Raw genomic sequence first — 19,104 nt, forward strand, 5'->3', positions numbered from 1 at the left:
TTAAGTCTTTTGTCATCATAAACACGGTTTCACTCTGATGCCTTTGCAAAAATGCTTCCTCTTCAAGAAGATTTATAAAAAGGACTTTTGGATAAATACAAGTTTCTGACTTTCAGACTATAATGCTAAACTGAATATAAAGAAGCTCTTCTCCTCAAGCTACTTATGGTTGACAGCAATTTGGTAATTTACACCTGTGCGTAAAATTAAAACATTTATCTTTTCACTCTGTCTGCTCCCTCCAGAGACTGGAAAGTCTTAGGTCCCCAGCACCTTTATCAGATAAATTAGGAAGGCTACCTAACAGGTACAGAAATCGCAAGGTATTTTCGGGACCTTGAAAAGGGAGGAATTCACCTAGATCTGGTAAGCAAAATCTGTGACAAGCCCTTGGTGTGACTTTCCTGAGAGGTCTTTTAAATGTTCAGTCTGAGACTCCTTATAAAAGTTTCCGCAAGCAAAAAGCCTATATGATCAATTACATTTATATAAATCATCAGGCCAAGTTTACTGAGACCAGACTGAAATTTGGTTCTCTCTCTCTGTTAAGAAAACAAAGTTTTCTTGGAATGCTGCTTTAATAACAGACCATGTAAATTTCTTTGCCTTTAAGTGATTTATATTTGCTTTTAAAATCTTTTGTTACTTTGGTAAAGTAAATAAATATTATTTCACACTGATCTATGAAGATCGTGGCATGCATAAAGTTCATTCTGCGTCTACAAAAATTAACCCCTCATTGCCAGACTTTTGCCATCCTGATGTCCTTAAAACAAGACAACAGTCTACTCCTAAATCAGGGAATTTAAAATGGGTAAACAATAGCTGTCAGTCAAACAGTCAGGGCTATGGAAAATCCAAGACGGCTGCTTGGCTTTTTCCAGCTCCCTGACAAAGCTCATTTTTTATTTGATGGGATAAAGCCTTCCCTGGCTGCAGGGTTAATGCCCTCACAATGAAGAAAAAAAATTATGTTTTACTGAATATTAAATTCTAGTTTTGTTAATTAAGGTCTGTGTTTACCAAAACTCACTTCCCAGACAGTTCCTTGCTGTTATGTTATACTGCTAAGAAGTTTAATTGAATTATTAAAGGCCACTCTAAGTTTGTTTCTAAAGCTTACCTCAGTAATCTATCTTTGGATGAAGACAGATGCCCCATGACCTACAACCAGGGGATTATGCATACTGGAAAAGACATAATTTAAAGGACTATCTCCAAACTGAATGGAAGGACCCTTATCAAGTACTCTTTTTTTTTTTTTTTTTAGTTGTACAGACAATTTTATTAAGTGGCATTTTACAGAGGGTTTGGAACTTAGCCTGCAAGTCAAGAAAAATTAAGTAAATGAAAAAAAAAATGTGGCAAAAAATGTGCTCCAGGCGCAACAAACAAACCTTTTTCTTTAAGAAAAAAAATGTGATCACAGCACACTACTTGGCTAAATTATTTTAAAAAGGAAACACAGTGCTTGCTTCAGCAGCACATATACTAAAATTGGAATGATACAGAGATTAGCATGGCCCCTGCGCAAGGATGACACGCAAATTCGCGAAGCGTTCCATATTTTTACTAAAAATAGAACTACCATCCGACCCAGCAATCCCACCACTGGGCATACACCCCGAGAAAACCACAATCCAAAAAGAGTTATGCACCACAATGTTCACTGCAGCTCCATCCACAACAGCCAGGACATGGAAGCAACCCAAGTGTCCTTTGACAGATGAATGGACAAAGAAGATGTGGCACATATATACAATGGAATATTACTCAGCCATAAAAAGAAACGAAACTGAGCCACCTGCAGTGAGGTGGATGGACCCAGAGTCTGCCACGTAGAGTGAAGCAAGTCAGAAAGAGAAAAACAAACACCGCATGCCAACACATACACATGGAATCCAAAAAAAAAAAAAAAAAGGTCTGAAGAGCCCAGGGGCAGGACAGGAACAAAGACACAGACGTAGAGAATGGACCTGAGGACACGGGGAGGGGGAAGGGTAAGCTGGGACGAAGTGAGAGAGTGGCATGGACCCACATACACCATCAAATGCAAAATAGACAGCCAGTGGGAAGCAGCCGCACAGCACAGGGAGATCAGCTCGGCGCTTTGTGACCACCTAGAAGGGTGGGATAGGGAGGGTGGGAGGGAGACACAAGAGGGAGGAAACATGGGGATATATGTGTATGTATAGCTGACTCACCCTGCCACAAAGCAGAAACCAACACACCATTGCAAAGCAACTACACTCCAACAAAGATGTCAAAAATACATAAATAAAATATTTTTTAAAAATAAATAAAAAGGAAAAACAAAGTGAATGAAAGTTATTGTACACAAAAGGAGACAAAGCATAAGTAATTTTTTAACTTCTATCACACATGTTCCTATAAAAACTTCTCTCACACATGTTCCTATCACACATGTTCCCTTAGCTGAGGCTAAGTTCCCTCCTGATAGACAGTTGAGAACCCCAAGAGATAATTATCCAGAAGAGCAAAGTCTTGAGTGTTTCTCCCTGGCTACCGAGTCTGATCCATTCTGAAGGGTTTTAAGCCCATGAGAAACTGGCTACACGATAAGTTATAAATGGATATTAAGGCAACTTACTTACAACCATCTTAAGGCATTCAGGATTGTCTTGAATAAGTAGTTCAGCTTGTACTGTTTTACTTAAGAAATTCTTTGATAAAAGAGGAAACCTGACTTTAGCAAGGATGTCAACCATAAATGGCTGGCCGTTAGGTTCATCATATTTCAACCACCTGACTGCAGCATCATAAACCTGATCCTCTGCCCTCACACTCAAGAGTGTCCTGCTTGAGGAGATGTGTAACTCGCTTGACATCAAGTTGTAGAAACTCATCAGTTTTATAAACTTCAGTAAAATGCTGATGAATAAAGTCATCTGCAGTTGCTTTCAATTCAGGACAGTCTAGACACTCTGCTAGCACACTTATACCAAGACAGTTTGAAGCATCAACTTGCTCTTTCAAAAAATCAGCACATTTTCTTCACAGGTTCAATCTGGTACTGGTTTGCTACATCTAACAAAGACTGAACCGTTGTTGCTATTCACAGAAATTCTAGTGGTTATAAACGAACTCCACCAGTTGTTCAATGTCAGGTTCAGCATCTCTGAGTTCCACTTCAAAGGACTTTGATTCAAGCATGTTAGTTGTGAACATTAAGTTAAAAAAATGACTGGCTGCAGCAAGGACAGCACGATGAGCAGGTACCTTTCTTTCCTGGACCATAAGGGTCGCATCACACAATGTTTTCTCTGGATTTATGTAGCTTGTCAACAAGGTGCTGCCATCAGTCCCTCCCAGCGTGATTTCAAGTTGACCCTGGGTACCAAGCCCTGGGTAGACTGTAGATCCAACTATAGTTGGGTGGTGGATTTAAATCACTGTTTCCACATGTTATTCATGATGCCCATGAAGCCCGCCAACAGTTCAGCTTCCTCTCGAGCAGCAAGTTTCTTCTCGGTCTTCTTCCTGCTGCTCTTCTCCACCCCGAGGCTGCCATCCTCCATCAGCGCGGTTCACGCCCGGGGCTCGCTGGGCCGGGTGGGGGGGTTGCACGCTCCCGACACGCGGGGGCTTCTGTGTACCAAACACCGAGGCCGGGACTGCAGCTGCAGCGCCCTGCTCCCAAACTGCACAGCCACTGCGGTAGGACAAGGCCAAGCAGCCCCCTCAGAAGCACGCGGGGAGGCGACGTCTGCACACCAGGCACTCTTAACTAGCTCATGCACAGTAAAACTAAAGGGAATTAACTTCCACTCACAAAGGGCCCCTGCACTGGACTGGCCTATAGAGAGGACGGCTGACCTCTAAATCACCTTAAAACAATGCTCAAACAGAGGAGAAACTACACTCACACCAGGATGAGAAAAAGACAACATCAGAAGTAGACAGCTTCCCCAAGATCCTGGACCTGACTCATATGCTCATTTATAGTGTTCTCTTGACTTCTTGGACCTTTGCATATGAATCAAATGTTTTTCTATCATAGGCACGATCCTATGCTAGTTTTTAAAAATCAATCCAGTTGTTGGGTTTGTGGCCAATTACCTATGTCTAGTACTTCTGGGTTACCTGAGTGGATTTCTCCACTCTAAGGTTCTAATTGGTTGACTCTTAGGAGATTTATCTTAAAAGGAAAATTATAGTCATGTTCAGGCCACTATTGATATTACTAGATGAGATCCCCTCACCTGACCAATTAATAATACCTGCTCTGACCCTGACCATAAATATGAATTTTCCTCTATTACTCAAAGTTCAGTCAGGACAACAAGCAAAATTTCAGCCAAGGAATAAAACCTCCCACAATTATGGGATGGATTTATGTAATTAACACCAGGCTATGGTAATTTAAGGTTAAAGGCTCCTCTATGCTGGGAACTGTTAAATCATACTAAGGATGATCAGTCTAGTAACACTAGTAAACTGGGCTGAGTACCTTATGGACAATGCCAATATATAATTTCCCTGAAAAATAGGGATTGGTACAGAACAGACTAAGGCAGATGACCTGGGATATACTGGGCTGCACCTAATGGAAGTTCTTGGCTTAATTCTTACTTATGACTTTATTAATACTGCCAGCTATGTTATTTGTATTTTGCCTATTTCAAAAAAAGTATTGTTTCTTACATTACCAAATGTGTGACTGAGCCTCCAATAAAATGATGATATATAGTTCCATATGAGATCAATGATTGCAATAGTCTAACTCTAGATATGAGAAGAAGCAACAAGAGGGAATATTGTCCTGGACCATAAGAGACTAGGAAGACTGGTGGTCCAGAGATTTTTGGATACTAGTAAAGGTCTAGTCCAGTAATAGCACATGGAGTGGCCTATCAGCAAAATCTTCGCCAGACCTGGGAATGAGCGTTCCTAGCACCATGGGACAAAATGGTCATGAAATGCCCCAAACCATGGTTGAAATTATGACCAAAAAGGGGTCCTGCTGACTGAAAACTGACACTTGCCATCTACTTCTACAAGGATTAAATCATGAGCTGCTGTAGCTAGTGACCTTCAACACCCCCTACAAGGAGTTCAGGGTGGAGAGCTGAAATGAGGTCCTCTGTGCTCTGGGAAAAACTGACAGGACAGGCCTTCGGATAGTTAAGTACTTTCAGGAGAAGATTTTACGAGCCCCATTTCTTGCATCTTCTCATACCTAGAGAAACACTGACATCATGAACGGTGACACTATGGTGTGATTTTAGGCAAGTCCTTTTATTGCTAAGAACTTGAGTTCTCTGAGCTGTGTTAGATTTGGGATGCCACCAGCCATTCTCAAAACAACGTCTGCTGACAGCTGGTAACTGCAACCTTACTTCTTAAAGGTCTCCTCTTGTAACTACTACACTTTTAGATGATAAAATTGCTTTAGATCATGTTACCCAAAAGAGAAAACACACATGTAGTGACCAATAGCTCCTGTTATTTATATATTAATACCACATCAAAGGTTAAAACCTACTTTGATGAAACTAGATAACCGGCTACCTGGCTACAAGTCTCCCCAGAGTGCCAGGCCTAGACTGGGTTTCAGGCTTATTCTCCTAAAAAGAAATGAGATCTATTTTGTCTATTAACGTTTAGGTTGTCACGCCTCCCAATACTTCTAATGGGGTCTGTTACACCTACATCAATCACACTGGGCTAATAGAAGAGGACATAAAATTATATATGTGACCATACCAAATGGCTCCATTCCTTTAAACAGGGTAACCCAAGCACTGACTCTATCTAGATCAGGATCAAAATTACTACCAGACACATGGCTCTTAATCCTGCTTGGGCCCCTGGCTACAGTAATTCTTTTTTTTTTTTTAATTGATGGCAGATTATTATTTTTTTTAATTTATTTATTTTATTTATTTTTGGCCGCATTGGGTCTTTGTTGCTGCGTGCGGGCTTTCTCTACTTGCGGCGAGCGGGGGCTACTCTTCGTTGTGGTGCGCGAGCTTCTCATTGCGGTGGCTTCTCTTGTTGCGGAGCACGGGCTCTAGGCACGTGGGCTTCAGTAGTTGTGGCACACGGGCTCAGTAGTTGTGGCTCGCGGGCTCTAGAGCGCAGGCTCAGTAGTTGTGGTGCACGGGCTTAGTTGCTCCGCGGCATGTGGGATCTTCCCGGACCAGGGCTCGAACCCGTGTCCCCTGCATTGGCAGGCGGATTCTTAACCCCTGCGCCACCAGGGAAGCCCTACAATAATTCTTTTACTAATCTTTGGCCTCTTTTTTAAAACTACTTGTTAAATTCTGTCTCTTCCAGATTACAATAGGTTCACATCAAGATAATGATGATGCAAAGATTCCAGCCATTTCTCAGAACAGATCCTGCCAAAACAACAGAAGTCACCCTGGGGCCCTTAATAAGACAGGGCAAGAGCTCCATGACCCCAACTAGGTAGGGTCTACGAGCCCCCTGCCAACCTGAAGAAGCTACGGAAGACAGACCGTCGTCCCTCATCATCCCAATAAAGATTTCTTGGGGTTCACATCTCTCAGGGGGAATTTGAAATAGGAGATAGATGGGCCCCTGGGCCGGACAGCTGGTGTTTGTCAAGTGGAGCAAAACGGAAGTTTTGTCCTCAGCCAGACAGGAACACGCCTGTTTCCCTTCCTCCATTGTTATGGAGGGAATGAACTAGCAGTGGGGAATTTGTTGCAGCACAAACAGAAATGAAGTTTTCCCTCTCCTGAGAACAAGGAAAATAAAGGAAACAGTGAGCAGGCTAGAGAAGAAACATAACCTGGCCTGAAAGAGTTAAATCACTCCTAGTTTTTTCTTTTTTAACTGTTACTAATCTGCAGTTTCTGCAAATAGATTTGTACTTCACAAAGCTAACCTATTACTCTTTTTTTTTTTTTTTAAATTTATTTTATTTATTTATTTATTTATTTATATTTTTGGCTGTGCTGGGTCTTCGGTTCGTGCGAGGGCTTTCTCTAGTTGCGGCAAGTGGGGGCCACCCTTCATCGCGGTGCGCGGGCCTTTCACTATCGCGGCCCCTCCCGCCGCGGGGCACAGGCTCCAGACGCACAGGCTCAGCAGCTGTGGCTCACGGGCCCAGCCGCTCCGTGGCACGTGGGATCCTCCCAGACCAGGGCTCGAACCCGTGTCCCCTGCATTAGCAGGCAGATTCTCAACCACTGCGCCACCAGGGAAGCCCTAACCTATTACTCTTTAACATTATGTGAATTATGTGAATTACATCCTGGACTCCCTTGTAGCAAATCACCCCTTGCAGCATTTGCATTTCAGAAAAAAGGTCACAGGCCGATAACCCAGAGACAAACGGACCCAATTACCGGGCTGCCTGACATGACGCCAGCTGTGACTGTTTTGAAATAATGCAGGAAGAAGAATGCAAGACCTTCACTACTTTGATCCTTATCGTGTACCCCTGAGCCCCACATATAAAATCTTCCCCAATTCCCGAAGCAGGGGGGAGACAGTTCTTGAAGCCCTAGGCTGCCGTGTCTTCCCTTCTGCCTGGCAGGAAAATAAAGCAATCTCTGTCTTCCTCCAAAATCTCTGTCTCCGTATTTCTGTTCGGCATTGGTGCACAGGGAAGCCGATATTTCGGCAACAACTACGAGACTAAAGCTCCAGGAGGGCCACATCCGTCTGTCTGCTGTGGGGTCGCCAATTGCTTGGCACCTAGACGGTACGCAGTAAACATTTTCTGAGTAGATAAATACATGTATGTCCCATGAACCACACCATCTCCTTGGTCTTGGACAAAGACTAATTCAGAGGATTAATGCATGAACCAACCTTTAGTATCGAAGAAAAATAGCCGCAAACATATTTGGTTCCACTGTAACATTTCCGGAACCCAAGTCCCCCAGCCTGGACGAGCCAGGATGACTCAAAGGCAGGAACCTTCCCCAGAACACAGCTGGGCTAGTGGGCGCGGCCCACACCTGCCTAGAGGGAGCGGGAGCTATTCTGATTCCTTCACCTGGGGCCCAGAGACTGTTTATCTTCCTTCTTTATCAAACTAAAGGTTCACAAGTGTCCAAGCAGAAAAGAAAAACAAAGGAACTGCCTTCAGCACACAGACAGGTGACACTGCAGAGGAAGAGCTAGCCCTGAGGCTGTGACATCCGGGTTCAGGTCCCAGCTCTGCTCCCCAGTGAGTGGAGTGCGGACCCTGGGCTGCCTCTCTAAGCCTCTGTTTCCCCATCTGTAAAATGGGGCAAATATTTCCTATCTCGCGGGGCTAATGAGAGGGCCGAGCGAGACGGTGGGTGAAGGTGCTGAGCGCTGAGTGATGGAGCCAAGACTGTTGACCAAGACTGTGAACAGAAAGCTTGTTAAAGGGGCTCTTCAGTTGCCCTACCATACGTACCATTCTCTTCCAAGAACCTGACCGTGTCTAAATATCCTCGAAAGCATAGCTCTCCAAGCACCTGTGAACAAATCAAGTAAATTAACTGCAGGGGGCAGTCACTAAGCGCCATTCCTTTCAACATCACCTGAAGATGGCAGACCCAAAGCCAAGAATCCTCCAAGCTCCAAGCCGCTGCCATGTGCCCAGCGCAGCCGCTGCGGGGCGGGACAGGGCTCTGCTTTCCTGCAGGACTCAGCTCGAATGACACCTCCTCCGTGCAGCCCTTGCTGGTACCCCAGCATGACGGGTGCTGGTTCCTCTGGTCTCCCTGGGTCCCTGGACGAGCCTCCACCCTAACAAATACCAGGGCCTGATCTACTTGTCGTGGGACAGTAAGAGCTGCCTCCTTTGCTGCTCTGTGTACAAACCACACGGGCAAACCAATCCTGCTGTCCAGCCTTCCCTCTCCCCGTGAGCACACGCTGCCATATACGTTGCATGGCACGGCCTTCCTTCTCCCCAGAACACTGGCACTGTGCAGATTCTACCAACTTTCTTACTGTGTTAGGGTGATAAGGTCCACCACGCTACAAAGACAATCAACAAAAGATTAAACTGGGAATTCCCCAGCGGTCCAGTGGTTAGGACTCCGAGCTTTCACTGCCAAGGGCCCAGGTTCAATCTCTGAAGATCCCACAAGCCAAAACAAAACAAAAAATTAAACCACCAAATGCAGTGTAGTTCTTTTTTTTTTTTTTTTTTTTGGCTGCACTGGGTCTTTGTTGCTATGCGTGGGCTTTCTCTAGTTGCGGCGAGCGGGGGCTACTCTTCATTGCGCAGGCTTCTCACTGTGGTGGCTTCTCTTGTTGCGGAGCACGGGCTCTAGGCACACGTGCTTCAGCAGTTGTGGCTCACGGGCTCTAGAGTGCAGCCTCAGTAGTTGTGGCGCGTGGGCTTAGTTGCTCAGCAGGCGGATTCTTAACCACTGTGCCACCAGGGAAGTCCTGCAGTGTAGTTCTTGACCACGGATGCAAATAAGAATCATTGGGATAATTAAAAAAAAAACAATCCTACTATCCAGGCTACCCATACTTAAGCCATAGCCCCTGGAGGTGGGATCTGAACAGCAGCGCTGTTTAAATGCCCCCAGGCCCCCTCACCTTGAGATCCGCAGGGAATAGCACCCGGGTTAATAGGTAGATGTTCTCTGAGCAGAGGCGTAGACTGAGCTTGGTGAAGTCCACGTGAAGAAAGTTCGTGGACTTGACTTTGGGGCAGATGTCACTCTCTCCATAGAAGGGGGAAACAGTGATGGTCGTTTTGGTATCAAAGAAAGGTATGATGTCACTCACACCTCCATCTATGTATCGCTTTTAAGGGAGAAAGAAAAAAAAGGACATACTGTCAGAAGCTCTGGGCTGGGGTTCTCTGTGTGTTTCAGATTCTGGCCAGAGGCTTCTCAGAGCCGCAGGCAGATGCGGTGAGGGGCTTTGGGATCACTCTTTCAGCAAATCCCTACTGAGCATTTCTGTGCCAGGCCAGGCTGTAGGCTGGCGCTCAGGGTTGCCACATGCTGCTGCGTAGTTTGCACACTGCACAAGAAAGTGCCTGGCCAAGAGGCAGACGGAGGCTGGCGTCTGGCCCACGTTGTGGCGGCCAAGTCCCGAGCCCAGGTGGGCGCCCCTAGGCATACCCATGTAATTTGCTTAGACCAGGGGCGCTGTGTGCACTGGGGACAGAGTGTGATGTAGACCTGGCCCTAAGGGAGACAGATGGTCATGGGTTCAATTCCAGAGGCCCCTTGCTGCTTGAGGAATCTTGGACAAGACACTTAACCTGTGAGCCCGTCCACACCTGGGAAATGAGAAGCAGCGCTGGGGACTTAAATGACACAGTGAACCTGAGACTTGAGCTCTCTCAAAATGTCATCTTATCCCACAACAAAGGTGCATTTGGGGTAAGTACTGTGAGAATCAGTTTTCCTGTAGCCATATCCTTCAATAACCTTAGTGCCCACGGCCAGGCTGGGGCAGGCAGGTTTTGGTACAATTTGGACTGAGTCTACACCTATGACACCAACGTCTAGAATGATTCCCAAACTCACGACCATCACAGCCCAGCTGTTGGTGCCCACAGACAGGGAGGGTCCTTCAAATATCACAACTGGGAGAACCTCCCCAGCCAATCCTTCCAAAGGGAGAAATCTCAGGGCACACCTTGGCCTAAAACAAGTCCAAAAAAGAATCAGGCACGTTCAGCCACGGCTTAGCTATCAAGAGATTCTTGCCTTGAGCCCAAAAATGATTAGATGTGCACACACAGCAGGAGTTTCTAAATTGTTGCCATATGATTTCTATGGAAGATACAGGAAGGCATCAAAACCCTCACTGGAAGAAAGGGACACAGGGCCAAATGTCGGGAATCTTTAGTTAAGACTGAGGAGGGAGGAAGCAGGTGACTATTTTTTTAATTATTATTTATTTTTTAAAATTAGTTTTTATTGGAGTAGAGTTGATTTACAATGTTGTGTTAGTTTCTGCTGTACAGCAAAGTCAATCATATACATGTATCCACTCTTTTTTCACTCAAGGGATAAAGTCCGATGACTCCTCTGTCCTGTGTAATTTTCCCTCCACCCTGAACTTTTCTACAGGAACGTTCTGAGTTTGCTCAGTGGAACCTCAACGCTTTGCTCTAATTTTCAGCAGGTTTCATCTGAGGACACTGAGGGGGGTGACTGTGTGTGCACCACAGCTGGAACAGCCTGGGGGAAATGAAAAGATAACAACAACAATGACAAAACCACCCACATTTACCGAATACTTACCTGTGCCAGGCTCTATGCTGCATCTTCACTGCATTATCGCATGTAATTCCCACAACAACGTTACGACTGTGCACTATTATTAACCCTCATTATTATTAACCCTCATTTGCCAATTCAGTCTCAGAGAGGTTAAGAAATGTGTCCAAAGTAGTCCAGCTAACGTGGGCTAGAGCAGACATACAATTCTAGGTTTGTCTGCCGGGCTGGCGCTGTTAGAATTGCAGGTGATCACTTCATGGTTCCAGGCCTCAGTTTTCTCATCTGTAAATAGGGGCAACTATGTGTCTGTCCCGGGGATGCCCTGGGGCACGAGTGAGGCTACGTGTAACCTGCCTTTGCAACTTGCTTTGCAATGTGAGGACCGTGCTGCTCTTAATGGGTGAACCAGGAGGGTTTCTAAAGTGCCTTCCTGCTGACGCACTGGGATGTTGTGTCCTCTCTCCCCCAGCTGCAACAACCTGAACTGTCTCCAGACATCGCCAGGTGTTCCCGGGTGGGAGGACAGAATCATCTGGTAACTGCTGCCCTAGAAGGAGGCTGCCAGGTGGTCCAGCACAGCCCAGCATCCAGTCCAGAGCCTGCAGGACAAACACCTCAACTTCTGTTTTCCCACCAGAGGCAGGGCTCAGGATTAGCCACGTGTGTTTACATATTTGTTGAATGGAACCAAATCGCAGCCCTGTCGGCAGCTTCTGCCCGAAGCCACGGGCTGAAAAGGATAGAGTCAGACCCAGAGAGGATTATAACCCTCAACCCCTAAGAATAAAGCCTTCTTACCGGGTTTCCCTGGTAGTGCAGTGGTTAAGAATCCGCCTGCCGATGCAAGGGACACGGGTTCAAGCCCTGGTCCGGTAAGATCCCACATGCTGCGGAGCAACTAAGCCCGTGCGCCACAACTACTGAGCCTGTGCCCTAGAGCCCGCGAGCCACAGCTACTGAGCCTGCATGCCACAACTACTGAAGCCCGTGCTCCAAAACAAGAAAAGCCACCGCAATGAGAAGCCCGCGCACCGCAACGAACAGTAGCCCCCACTTGCTGCAACTAAAGAAAGCCCGCGTGCCCCAACGAGGACCCAATGCAGCCAAGAAAAAAAAAACCAAAAAACTTATTACCTTAAGTGAGTAAATGACTCTTAAGCATCTTATACCTTAATAGGCCACTGGGCACCTGTTTCAGTGCTCATGTGAAGATTAAGTGAATTGTGAAAATGACTATACTACCCAAAGCAATCTACAGATTCAATGCAATCCCTATCAAACTACCAATGGCATTTTTCACAGAACTAGAACAAAAAATTTCACAATTTTTATGGAAACACAAAAGACCCCGAATAGACAAAGCAATCTTGAGAAAGAGAAACGGAGCTGGAGGAATCAGGCTCCCGGACTTCAGACTATACTACAAAGCTACAAAGTATGGTACTGGCACAAAAACAGAAATATAGATCAATGGAACAGGAGAGAAAGCCCAGAGATAAACCCACGCACATATGGTCACCTTATCTTTGATAAAGGAGGCAAGAATATACAATGGAGAAAAGACAGCCTCTTCAATAAGTGGTGCTGGGAAAACTGGACAGCTACATGTAAAAGAATGAAATTAGAACACTCCCTAGCACCATACACAGAAATAAACTCAAAATGGATTAAAGACCTAAATGTAAGGCCAGACACTTAAAACTCTTAGAGGAAAATATAGGCAGAACACCCTACGACATAAATCACAGCAAGATTCTTTTTGACCCACCTCCTAGAGAAATGGAAATAAAAACACAAATAAACAAATGGGACGTAATGAAACTTAAAAGCTTTTGCACAGCAAAGGAAACCATAAACAAGACCAAAAGACAACCCTCAGAATGGGAGAAAATATTTACAAATGAAGCAAATGAGAAGGATTAATCTCCAAAATTTACAAGCAGCTCATGCAGCTCAATATCAAACAACCAACCCAACAATGGGCAAAAGACCTAAACAGACATTTCTCCAAAGAAGATATACAGATTGCCAACAAACACATGAAAGGATGCTCAACATCACTAATCATTAGGGAAATGCAAGTCAAAACTACAATGAGGTATCACCTCACACCAGTCAGAATGGCCATCATCAAAAAATCTACAAACAATAAATGCTGGAGAGGGTGTGGAGAAAAGGGAACCCTCTTGCACTGTTGGTAGGAATGTAAATTGATACAGCCACTATGGAGAACAGTATGGAGGTTCCTTAAAAAACTAAAAATAGAACTACCATATGACCCAGCAATCCCACTACTGGGCATATACCCTGAGAAAACCATAATTCAAAAAGAGTCATGTACCACAATGTTCAATGCAGCTATATTTACAACAGCCAGGACATGGAAGCAACCTAAGTGTCCATCATCGGATGAAGGGATAAAGAAGATGTGGCACATATATACAATGGAATATTACTCAGCCATAAAAAGAAACAAAATTGAGTTCTTTGTAGTGAGGTGGATGGACCTAGAGTCTGTCATACAGAGTGAAGTAAGTCAGAAAGAGAAAAACAAATACCGTATGCTAACACATATATATGGAATCAAAAAAAAAAATGGTTCTGATGAACCTAGGGGCAGGACAGGAATAAAGACGCAGACGTAGAGAATGGACTTGAGGACACGGGGAGGGGGACGCGTAAGCTGGGACGAGGTGAGAGAGTGGCATAGACATATATACACTACCAAATGTAAAATAGGTAGCTAGTGGGAAGCAGCTGCATAGCACAGGGAGATCAGCTCGGTGCTTTGTGACCACCTAGAGGGGTGGGATAGGAGAGTGGGAGGGAGATGCAAGAGGGAGGGGATATGAGAGATATGTATACATATAGCTGATTCACTTTGTTATACAGCAGAAACTAACACAACACTGTAAAGTAATTTTACTCCAATAAAGATGTTAAAAAAAAATTCCCAAAATTAAAAAAAAAAAGATTAAGTGAAGAGCTTACCTTACAGATAACCAGCTAATTATTCTACACGAACTTGGTTTTGCTGTCCAGAGAGCCTGGAAGGGGGCCAGCTATGGAATCTCTGTCTGAAGGCTGAGAGGCATAAAGGCTCTGCGTTTGGGTACAGGTCTCAGGGGCCCAGGGTACTTGAGCCCAGTGCCTCTTTTTTTTTGGACACCTGGTTTGCTGGATCTTAGTTCCCCAACCAGGGATCGAACCCGGGCCCTTGGCAGTGAAAGTGAGGCGTCCTAACCACTGGACCACCAGGGAATTCCCTCAAACACACTTTAAAAGCGGACTTACCACGCCTCTGAAGGAAGGGGGGATCAAGCCACTGATGAAAGGCACGAAGGAGGAACAAAACAAGGCCTGTGAAGACAAAAGGGGGTGAAACCACAGTCCAGAGCAGGCTGCCTTTTGTTCCCCCTGGGTCTTTATAAGTCTTCTCCAAGCGAGAAGAGCAACAAGCCTGAAAACACTCTTGGCACAGAGGAGGTGCTTTAATAAACGGCTGAATGAACACGAACCAACCTACACACATTATTTCAGGCCCAAGTATCAATTCTCTAACGACACCGTCTGCAGACTTTAGCTTCTTGCCCCTGCTCCCCACGAGGGTCACACTGGGCCAGCAGAGACAGAACCAAGAGTTGGTGACTACCTGACTGACAGGGAAGGGGCTAGATCAGGGCTTTGCAAACGCTGACGTTCATCAGAATCACCTGGAAAGCTTGGCGAACCACGGACTCGGTGCCCCACCCCTAAGGTTCTGACGCTGCAGGTTGGAGGTGGGGCCTGAGAGCCTGCAATTCTAACAAGCTCCCAGGCGATGCCGCTGTTGCTACTGCTGGTCCGGGGCCCACGCTTTGAGTCGCGCCATGCTAGCGAGCATTAAGCAGGATGTAACACTGATGCAGTGAGAGAAAGGGCTCACGTGGGAACGCACAGGTGCTGGCTGCCTAGAAAAAGCCTCCACAAACAAGGTTAAGTGGAAGATGACACTGGCTGCTGAGAAGCTACCGGTTATAAGCAAGCAGGCCGCTTGCTCGGAGGGACCTGTGTTAAGTGAAATGATATCCAAGTAATTCTCATAAAAGGCATCAGCCAAACTAAGTGGTATTTTCATAGTGCCAATGAGCTTCTCTGTGCTAGAGGAAAATAAGACACACTCCCCCCCTTGTGGGACTTCACTGGAGGGGTCCTCATTAAGAAGCAGGCATCATTGGGAGGAGGGACCCATGTGGGACGAGGTCCCTGGAGCAAGAGGTCATAAGCCAAGTCTTGAAGGATGGGGAGGTGTTATTTGAAACTGAAACTGTCCTGGAACACTCCAGTTTTGCACACGCTCTGGACCAGACCGCTGGATGCACTCGGAGTTGATATCACCCTGGTACAGGAAGCTAACCAGTATCGTGGGCAACCAGGTTCTTTTGCATCTTAAGAAAAAAACGGGGCAGGTGGCCTACGACAGCCCTCTCTTTGTTGCTTCTGAAATGAAATGGTCTTTATGACTTGACAACACCCAGATAAGCAAACTGCTTACGTCCACGACTTCGTCTTTGGACCGAAAATCAGACACCAGCACATTTTCTCCATCGGCCACTCTGGTGAGTGAGATGACAATTCTGCCCGAGAGGAGCTGGTGGACGTTGTCTGGGAGGTATCTCTGGAGACCATCTCGGAGGTGCTTGCTCAAATTGAAGGCCGGGTGGAGGACGCCAATATTCCGACTCCTGGCGCTCCGGACAAGGTCCATGAGGGCCTGCAATGTCTGCTCTGGGCGGAGAGAGACAAACATACAAAGGAGTGTACCACCCTGGAGATGGGAATGCTTTGTGGCAGGACCAGAAACCTGGCGGCAGGGAAGCTGCTGACCTTTCCCTTTCTCTAGGCCTGGGCTGTCTGATCCGGCAGCCACGTGTGGCTCCCGGGCCTGGGACGCGGCTAGCGCAAACTGAGATGGGTAAAAGACACACTGGATCTCAAAGGCTTAGAGCAACAAGAACAACAACAAAATGTAAAACATCTCATGAATAATGTTTTATATTGATTAGATGTGAACACGATAATATTTTGGCTGGACTGGGATAAATAAAATTAATTTCACTTATGTCTTTTGCTTTTTCCATGTGGCTACTAGGAAATGTAAGGTATGCCTATTTCTGTTGGTTAGCGCTGCTCTAGGCCCTCTCTGGCCACAGGAACGAGCCTCCAGAGGCCCAGTGAGCCCTCTCCTCATCTCCATCCCTCCAGCAAGGCCAGAAGCCAGGCACTCACAGCGCCGGAGCTTGAGCACGAATGGGCCTCACGCTGCAGGGAGCAGAGAGCAAGTGCAGCCTTGGACCTGAGTTTGAATCCTGCCTCTACCTCTTACTAGCTGAGCAACTAAAATAAGCCACTTCACCGCCTCTCTGAGTCTCAGACTGTATGTTTTTAATGTGGGACCACACTCAACTACCTTTTGGAAATACAGAAGATTAGATACACTACAATCTATAGGTGCTCAACCCAGATGAAGCACCTAATAAACAACTAGACTTAACTTTTAACCTCTAATGTCAGAACTACCAGACCATCTAGTGGGCACAGGGCACGTGCACGCTTCATCTGACCTCACTCACCGGCCTGGTCCCCTCTGGCTGGTCTGCACTGCCCTGGCAGGCAAGAGTACCTGTCCCAGCCCGAGCCCTAGTCATCCGTAAATCTTGGGATGCAGAAGGCCGGACACACATCAGCAGGTCCTGACCCGCTTCTGACCTCCACTCAGCTCTCCCTGCACATGTGGCCCCACTGAGCCTGGGCAGAAGGCACAAAATTGCACACAGCTGGCTGGTTCTGCCAGTCTCTCCTGCCAAGTCAGCCTGGGTTTGGAGGAGCTCTCAGGAGCCCCGCCCAGGTCACAGGCCCTGGGAAATGCTCCCTGGCGGTCCCCAAGTGAGACAGGCAGTTAAAGCAAGAAACTGGGGCTCCCAGAACCTCCGGAGTAGTTCCTGCCAGGACCTCCAGATCCACTTTCCAGCGACTTGGTGGTCCCGAGCCTCCCCCTGCAGGACACAACCCCAGGCTGCACCTGTCCTCTGCCTGTTAGGAACGCCCTCTACGCTGGAGTCAGGGCACTTCACGTGCTGGGGTCTGTGCATTTGAATCTGGTCCCAATTCAACATTTGACCACGTGGCTGTCTCCAGGTCACAACCCTGGGACACAAGCGTTGGCTTTTATCACTGCTCAAGCCCAAGGTGACCAGTCTAATCCTCCTTGAGGTCACATTTCCTGCCCTTTGCTCCTCCCCCCCTCGATGGGGAAGGCGGCCAGGCCACGGTGGCCTCTCCTAATCCCCACCTCTCCATCAGCCCAGGGTCTGCTCCCTGATCCTATCCAATGGCAGGGCTGTGCTTACTGGCAAGGGATTCCTGCTGGCAGTGTCCGACACAGCCGTTCCTGGGTAGAGCAAAGAGTAAACCGTTAAAGGAAGCCCAGACAAACAGGGGCTAATGAAAAGGTGCATTATCTTCCTGTCTGGGGACCTTTGGATGCCTACAGCTCCATGCTGCCACTTGCTCCAGGCCCTGCTCCCTGGCTAGGATCCCAGGCCGAGGATGTCATACCCTAGTAATTTATGCCAGCTGGCCACAAGCCCCAGTCGGCCCCTCCCACTGGTACCCACGAGTACAGAGATGCTTCATTAGGACAAGATTCAAATGCACAGGACCTCGTTTCCAGGGCACTGAGCAGGGGTGTGGTGGGGAGGAGAGGAGGGGATGTGGGATGTCCAGCCCCCAAGAAGGGTCTCAAACACCGGAAAAGGAGGAGACAACTTTCCTACCTCCCGTCACCTCCCTCTCCCCACCTCCACAAAACACCTCTCCCCAACCCCCTTTCAATCCAAACCAGCAAGTTGTCCTCTGCCTGACAGGCACCCAGCCGCCCCCAGCGCTCCCACGAGGGCTGGGCGGAGATCAAAGGCGCCCGGGGCCGGGGGTCTCCAGTCCCTCTGGCCCCCAGAGGGAAGAAGGCAGCCACCCTGGGCCACAGGCCAAAGCCTCCTTCCTGGCCTGGCCGGAAGCAGGGCAAATCGGGCCTCCGCCCCCCGCTCCCCTCGCCCCCCACCCCCACCCAGGCGTCGCGCTCCCTCCTCCCCGTCGCTCCGAGACAACCTGGCTCTCACTCCCGGGCTGGGTCGGGGGGCTTTCTTCAAGCCCGGGCGCCAAAAGGGAGTCGGGGCGAGGAGGCGCTCCGGGTTCCCACGCCCAGAAGAGCCGCCCACCCGGCGCGCCCCACTCCCAGGCCCGGCAACAGAGCTCCCCGGCGCGGGGCAAAAAGACGCACTGGAGGAGGCATCTGTCTGGGGAGACCCCGGGTGTACCCCGCAGTTTCCGTTTCCAATCCCGGCTCCACCGCGCGCCCCCTCCCCGCGCAGAGCCCCACGGCGGCCCGGACCTACCCAGCGGGACCCCAGAGAGGAAGAAAGCACAGTGCAGCGCCCCGGCCGAGGCCCCGAAGAACCTGCGCGCGTTGCGGAGGAGGTGCGGGGCGCGCTCGCTCAGGCAGCGGGTCACCCCGATGTGGTAGAAGCCCAGGAAGCCGCAGCCGGCGAAGGACAGGCTCCAGCCGCGCTCGGGGTCGTACATAGCGGCGACGGGCCGGGAGTCCGGGGTCCGAGAGCGCCGCGGCTCCGCCCGGCGCCCACTCTGGCTCTCCGCCGGCCCGGGTGCACTCATCCCAGGCATTCCCGGCGTGACGTCACCCGGCCGGCCCCGCCCCCCTCGGACCACGCGAGGGAGACGGTGGGCCGCCCAATGCGGGGGCAGCACGCGGGCGGCGGAGGGCTGGGAGGGCCTGGACCCGGGCAGAGCAGAGGGGAGGACCCGTGCCCGCGTGAGGGTGGAGAGAGGTTTCCGACGCTCCAATGACAGTGGGTGTCCTGGAGAGAAACAGCTC

At 48.2% G+C, this 19,104-nt stretch overlaps 1 protein-coding gene and 1 non-coding gene across 3 annotated transcripts in view; one reads left to right on the forward strand and one right to left on the reverse strand.

Moving 5' to 3' along the window:
* PNPLA3 (patatin like phospholipase domain containing 3) overlaps positions 1-18,897 on the reverse strand; it is a 28,080-nt gene extending 9,183 nt beyond the window's left edge. The window contains exons 1-5 of one of the 2 annotated variants that reach the window (XM_007189168.2): positions 18,608-18,897; positions 15,709-15,941; positions 14,469-14,534; positions 9,529-9,738; positions 8,387-8,447 (exon numbers count right to left, since the gene is read on the reverse strand). In XM_007189168.2, the coding sequence (XP_007189230.2) occupies positions 8,387-8,447; positions 9,529-9,738; positions 14,469-14,534; positions 15,709-15,941; positions 18,608-18,893 (856 nt within the window). In that variant the 5' untranslated portion in view covers positions 18,894-18,897. The remainder of the gene's footprint in view (positions 1-8,386; positions 8,448-9,528; positions 9,739-14,468; positions 14,535-15,708; positions 15,942-18,607) is intronic. The other variant, XM_057556722.1, reaches the window with a different exon arrangement.
* Positions 1,468-1,571, forward strand: LOC130709312 (U6 spliceosomal RNA). The gene has a single exon (XR_009009836.1). It is a non-coding gene; the product is annotated as a U6 spliceosomal RNA (small nuclear RNA).
* Positions 18,898-19,104: the final 207 nt, after the last annotated feature.

This window comes from Balaenoptera acutorostrata, chromosome 11, assembly GCF_949987535.1.
Source record: "Balaenoptera acutorostrata chromosome 11, mBalAcu1.1, whole genome shotgun sequence".
Classification (NCBI taxonomy): Eukaryota; Metazoa; Chordata; class Mammalia; order Artiodactyla; family Balaenopteridae; genus Balaenoptera; species Balaenoptera acutorostrata.